The sequence below is a fragment of the Pinus tabuliformis genome, chromosome 5_1 (assembly GCF_031772625.1).
Source record: "Pinus tabuliformis cultivar Carrire ecotype Pingquan chromosome 5_1, CPIR1, whole genome shotgun sequence".
NCBI classification, from domain to species: Eukaryota; Viridiplantae; Streptophyta; class Pinopsida; order Pinales; family Pinaceae; genus Pinus; species Pinus tabuliformis.
This window is the reverse complement of record NC_142305.1, coordinates 907,430,112-907,437,036: the sequence shown is the minus strand read 5'-3', so window position 1 is coordinate 907,437,036 and position 6,925 is coordinate 907,430,112. Positions and strand designations below refer to the sequence as shown.

At 47.9% G+C, this 6,925-nt stretch overlaps 1 protein-coding gene across 1 annotated transcript; it reads left to right on the top strand.

Annotated features, from left to right (window-relative positions):
• The first annotated feature begins 1,567 nt into the window (after positions 1–1,567).
• On the top strand, positions 1,568–2,389 carry LOC149167756 (uncharacterized). Its single transcript, XM_089430589.1, has one exon. The coding sequence runs from the start codon at positions 1,568–1,570 to the stop codon at positions 2,387–2,389; it is 822 nt and encodes a 273-aa protein (XP_089286715.1).
• Positions 2,390–6,925: the final 4,536 nt, after the last annotated feature.

Here is a 6,925-nt window from a genome sequence, read left to right as displayed (position 1 = left end):
AAAAGCGCCAAAACGCCTCTTCGTCACAGCCAAAGGCGACTTCGGCTACCTGCATTCCGAAGGCGGCATAACACATCAAGATAGAACTGCATCGAATCAATGGAGAAATCCAGTACATGCAGGATCACGCCTTGATAGGAAAATTTATGGGCTTTTGGCCGACAGAAAAAGCCTTGCATGGTTGGATCGCATCAAAGTGGAAACCCAAGGGACAAGTTACACTGCAACTGGGTCCAAAAGGCTTCTTCACAGCCATATTTAACTGTGTAGAGGACAAATCTAGGATATTCGAGGGTGGCCCATACTTCTTCAACTCATCAGGACTGTACCTCACAGAATGGAAGCCACGATTCAACCCTGATAAAGAAGATTTCAGCTGGGCTCCTGTATGGATCAGAATGTACTCCCTCCCAGTGGAATACTGGAAGGAAGAAACGCTTGCAGACATTGGCAACAAATTGGGGACCTTCATCAAAGTCGCAGCGGAAACAAAAACGCGCAAATACACATCCTATGCTCGGATCTGCGTTAAGATGCACCTCACCAAGACTCTGGCAGACTCGGTAAGTCTCTTTCACGATGATTTTGAATGGATCCAAACTCTTGATTATGAACACATCCCTTTTCGTTGCCGCAAATGCCATGTGCATGGGCACCTTTTCAGGGACTGCCCTCTTAATCAGCAATCCAAAGCCTTTCCCATTGAAACCCTGACCGATTCGGAAGGCTTTACCAAAATCCCCAACCGCCGCAGGCATACCAAGAAAAGTCAGGCAGCCCCAGAAAACACAACCAGATTAGACTCTAGGAACAAATTTTCTCCTCTGGCTACCCAAGACCCTCCTAGTGTGGAGCCTTTGGAATCTGTTTCTCAGCCCTCTTCATCCTTCAATCCCCCAGCCCACAAGCATTCATTTAATCTTGGCTCTTTTCAATCTCCTCTCCCGCCTTTTGAAGACATCTCAAAGGTAGCTCCAGATCCCAGCGCCCCTTCTGCCGGCAAAGGGAAATCAGTTTTAGACTCCAAACAACAAGCCTCTGCCATGGATTTAGACGCAGCATTAGCGCTAAGCATACAGGACACCACAGAGGAGGATGAGAAAAATGCCCCTAGCAACATGGAACAAGATCCGGAGAACATTATCCTAGAAGGTATTGATATCCTAAAACTTGAAACAGCCTGCAAGCAAAAAGAATACAATACCATTCCTCCCTGGCAAATAGATCGGCTAGAAGGAGTCCTAGCCAAGGTACAACACAACAAAAATCTAGGCATACAGGGAGGAAGTCCATGGGATGGAAAAAAGAACCTCAAAGAAACCAAGAAGAGGGGACGCAAAACGGATCTACAGCGAACCATCGCAGTGGGAGAATTACTTATGGAATCAGGGAGATTCCCTAAGTTGACCAAGTACTACAAACCCACATCTCAGTTACCATGAAGCTCATCTCCTGGAATGTGAGAGGACTCAACAGCCCCTCAAAACTCAGGATGATCAAGAACTTGATACAACAAGAAAAACCTTCCCTAGTTTTTCTTCAAGAAACCAAAAGCAGCACAACCGCTATGGAGAAAGCTCGAAATAAGATTTGGGCAGGCAGCAGCTCAATGTCAGTAGATGCCTCAGGGGCTTCGGGTGGACTCGCCATACTATGGAATCCACAGATCCTTACTCTTTATGACTTCCATGCCACCCATTTCCTCATTCAAGCATCCTTTCATCTAATAGGAACAAATATCCACGGGCACCTTTCAAATGTATACTTTCCGCAAAACATACAACAGAAATTGGATCTGTTGGAAACGATCTCCATTCTTAATGAGCACAGACAGTTCCCGCTCTGGATCAGTGGAGGAGACTACAACATTATACAATCGCTGGAGGAGAAGACAGGTGGTAGAACAAGGTTAGAAAATGACAGCAAAGGACTCAGAGATTTTATTCAGGACAACCACCTAATGGACATTCCAACCACCAATGGGATCTTCACTTGGACTAACAAGCGCAGTGGCACCAATCATATTGCTTCCAGGCTAGACAGGTTCCTCCTCTCAGATAATGCAATCCATCTAGGAGGAGACTTCAATGCATCCATCTTGCCCCACGGAGGATCGGACCACTGGCCCATAATGCTCCAATGGTCTCGGCCTGGTACACGATGCAATAGGCCCTTCCGATTTGAAGCCTTCTGGTTTACAAACCCAAAATTCAAGCAAATAGTAGAAGAAGCATGGAAGTCCTACAGGCCACCAGAAGGAGCCAAAATGTATCAATTCCAACAAAAGTTAAAAAATTTAAAACAAGTCCTCAAAAATTGGAATAGAACACAATTTGGCAACATACAGGAAAATCGACAAAAGTTGGAAAAGCAAATGGAGGCACTATAGTAAGATATCATTAAAGAAGGCCGAACAGAGGAACAGTCCCAACAAGAGCAAATCCTCTGGCATCAAATAGAAGAACGGAGGAAACAAGAAGAAATACTCTGGCGACAAAAATCGCGAATCAGCTGGCTAAAAGAAGGAGAAAAGAACACCAAATTTTTTCACAGGACAGCTCTCCAAAGGCGTATGCACAACAACATCACCTTCATCAACAACCAACAAGGAGAGCGAGTCGAAGCCCACGAAGACATGGAAAAGGAATTTACAAACTACTTTCAAGACATCCTTAAAGAGCCGGCAGGAAACAGGGACGCGGAAATTAGGGCCATCACTCAGCATATTCCTCGAATAATAACAGAAGAGCACAACAACAAATTGCTACAGCCCACATCTCTAAAAGAAATTGAAGAGGCCATGAACCAGCTCAAGGACGGCAAAGCCCCTGGGCCAGACGGCTTTACAGCCAATTTCTACCATGAATTTTGGGAGCTAATCAAGGAAGAGGTCTGGGAACTGGTGGAAGAATCAAGAAGCATGCATTGGATTCTCCCGGCCCTCAACACCACCTTTATAGCATTAGTCCCCAAGTGTGCTGAACCAAGTAAGCCTGAAAACTACAGACCCATCGCTTTATGCAATGTAATATACAAACTCATCACCAAGGTCATTGCAAATCGGCTCAAACCTCTCCTGCCCTTACTCATTTCGCCGGAACAAACAGGTTATGTTGAAGGGCGGCAGATCATGGATGGCATCATCTTATCAAATGAGGTGATTCACTCTCTCAAGATTCTAAAAAAGCCAGGTATGCTTCTAAAACTAGATTTATCTAAAGCCTTTGACAAGCTCAGTTGGAACTACATACAAAAAATGCTTTTAGCTTTTGGCTTCAGTTACACTTGGACAAGATGGATTATCAATTTGATCTCCTCTCCGAGCTTTTCAGTTCTGTTAAATGGTTCTCCTTCCTCTCCCTTCCGGCCATCTAGGGGCATAAGACAAGGGGACCCTCTGTCGCCTTTCCTCTTTGTCCTTATGGCCGAAGGGCTGGGTAGATTGCTAAAGGCAGTTGTCTCCTCCCAAATGCTCAAAGGCATCTCTGTTCATGGCCTTCCCCCTCAATCCCACCAGCAGTTTGTTGATGACACCATGCTCTTTGGACACCCATCCTCGCAAGAAGCCTCTGTCTTTAAATCCCTGCTTTCCATTTTCTCCAAAGCTTCAGGTACCTCCATCAATGCCTCGAAATCCCAGCTCTACTTCTTTAACACTCCCCCCTCCACTCAAAGAAACATAGCCAGAATAATGGGATTCACTATCTCCAAGCTTCCGTCGACCTACTTAGGGGCTCCCCTGGCCGCTGCGGCTATAAAGCATTCCTCCTGGCAGACTCTTCTAGATAAGCTCGAATCCAAACTCTCTCTTTGGACTTTCCGGGCTCTCAACATTGCCAGCAGGCTTGTTCTGATCAAATCGGTCCTTCAAGCCATGCCTTTGTACCTCTTTTCACTCTTGGCCGCCCCAAAGTGGGTTCTAAAAACCATTCGCAATCTTCAGCGTAACTTCCTTTGGGGGTCATCAGGCTTGAATAGGAAATGGGCGCTGGTAAATTGGCAGGATGTCTGTAAACCCAAGTCGGAAGGTGGCCTAGGTCTGCGAGATCCTATACAAAGCAACAATACTATGGGAGCTCGAATGTGGTGGAACTGGATCACCAAGCCTAACTCACCATGGGCCAAACTATGGCAGGCCAAATATGCACCAGGCAGTCAATGGAATGATTTAATCAGAATCAACTCCACTACTCAAGGATCACCTATATGGAACGCAGCCAAACCCCACAGTAAGTTCATTCAAGAACATAGTTTCTGGGAGATACACTCCGGCAATACGGCAAGATTCTGGGAGGACTCTTGGCAGCAGCTCCCCAAGCTGGCTACAGTATTTCAAAAGCCTCTCTGGCAAGCGCAGATGCAGCAAGCACACCTCACTCATGTCCATCAATTCTGGCAACAATCCGCAAGTCACGACTTCAGAACCTGGAAGCAGGCCAGTCTCTGGCAGAGAGATTGGCTAGGAGAAACATATGTGGACATAGATCAAGAATTATCATACAGAAGAATCCGATACTCCACTCAACAGGATCGACTTAGATGGGGCCATAAGCCTAAAGGAACTTTCACCACCAAAGAGGCACACCAGCTCAGATACACCGACAACCAGATCGATAAGGACCACATCTGGGAAAAGGTCTGGCAGCCAGGACTATGGCCCAAAATCTCTACCTTCCTATGGCTTCTCAGCAAAAGAAGAATACTCACTTGGGACAACCTGGTAAAGCGCGGATTCGTAGGGCCATCAAGGTGCCCAAATTGCAACCTTCACTCTGAGACAATCGGTCATCTCATGGAAACATGTCAGCTAGCAGCGCAAATATGGAGGAAAGTTGAAACTTGCAATATGAGATCAGCAGCCAGGACAGAAGATATAACAGAGAATTTAAGAAATTGGCCCAAAAACCCCTTCAAGAGTCAGCTTCTTAACTCTCTGTGGAGCCTCTTACCAGGATTCATATATTGGACTCTTTGGAAGGAAAGAAATCATAGAATCTTTAACAATTCCTCCCGGTCCATAGATGCCTTATGGCTGATCTTAAACAAACACCTGCAAGAAACTCTTGCCATCAAAACCTGGTCAGATGCAGATATGCCAGACTCTCCAACGGAACGCAGGATTCTGAAGGCATGGAATATGAACCTCTCAGCAATAACGAAGGAAAGCACCCGAACCTCCAACAGCACCGCCTCTCCTACCAGCTGGTCCCCTCCAGCCAATGCCACCTACAAGTTAAACTTTGATGGAGCAGCCAAAGGTAATCCAGGGCACGCGGGCTATGGAGGAATTTTCAGAAGTCATACAGGGGCAATAATGCAGATCTTCTATGGCTCACTTGGCAAAGACACCAACAATGTAGCTGAATTAGAAGGATTATGGAGGGGCATATGCCTTGCAGAACAAAATAGCTACTTCCCATTGGAAGTGGAGGGAGATTCCTTAATTCTTATCAATGCCGCTCAAAGAATTCAGGCAGGCACGCCAGCTGTCAAGGTGGCCACGAGCTGGAGGCTACTAAGCAGACTGGAATCATTGGAGGAAAAGCTACAAAATCCCCAAAGTATAACCTTCAAGCACGTAAGAAGAACAACGAACAAAGTGGCAGATAGACTAGCCAACCAAGGAGCATCTCAGTGCATTCTATATTTCGCAGGATCTCTGGATACATCAGAAGATGACAAGCTTAAAAATGACTGCATTTCCCTGGCGCAGAAGGATCTCACCCTCCCGGATGCGGGTGCAGGAGCGACGTGTTGATGGCGTTAGCGGTCACGTGGGCAGGTGGCAGCCCCGTGACGACAGGCGGTACCAGGTGAGGCGGGATATCAACCCGCATGCAGTCCGACGGCCGAAGGCATTAATGTCTGTCTTATCAGCTCGCGCGAGCTGCTTGGATAACGGTGCAATGGAGCAATTTAATGGGAGAGGGTTTGTTCTGCAGAGGAATATGGGCTGGCATTACGTTGATGCCCTGCTGCGCTCAGAGGAGAAAGAGGGCGAGGAATCGAAGTGCATTCTGCCGGTTTCAGGGCAAGGGACGAGCACGCCCTGCAACTACGCTGAGATTGTGTTTTTCCTTAGCGCTGAAGAAGCTCTGGGTGCCTGCGTGAGGGTGCAACTGGAAAAGCCAGAAATGCAGAGGGAGAGGCAGCGCATGTGCTGCAGGCGAGGGGGAACCAGAGGCAGGGCCTCCACGCAGCGGCAAGGCCACATTTCGCCTTCCTCCTCCATTGAAGTTACGTCAGTGCCTCAGAGGTTCCAAGGAAGCAATGAGGAAGGTGGCGGACGTGCTGGTAGAAGCACTCGAACAGAGGAGGGTCAGACGGAGCCTCCCACGCTAAGGTATAGGCTCCCTTGCCCTCAAGCCAATTCTACTCTGGTAATTTCCATTATGATTGAGCCTGGAGTCTCTCAAAGCGCGGAGGCAGAGACAATTATTGCAGCAAGCCATCCTGTGCGAGGGGCAGAGCCTTTACCGGATTGGCAACGCTACAGTAGAGAGGAATCCCCCATCGCGTGCCATCCGGTTAGGGCAGGAACTAGTCGTCTGGCCCCTGGACGAGAGTTCGGAATTGACCTCGCGCGCCCAGCTAAGGATTGCGTCCCTGCTGCCGGTCCTTCAGCGCTTGCTGGTCCAAGCAGGCCAGCACAGGAGGGGACCTCTGGCGCGGTCATCCCTCTCTCAGACTCTGATGATTCTCTCCGTTTCGGGTGCCGAGTAGAAGAGGTGCCCTATACCACCGATGAAGAATGAGCTCGCTCCCGGTAACCTCAGCTGCATTTCTTGGGTTTTCTGTTTATGATTCTGCCAAGTGGCATCGACATCTATGTCAATGTGTCGGATGTAATTGTTCATGTGTCTGTCTGTCTTTGTCTGGGTCAGTCCATGGTCCTGGTGTCTGTTCAGAGTCTATGTGTCTTCAG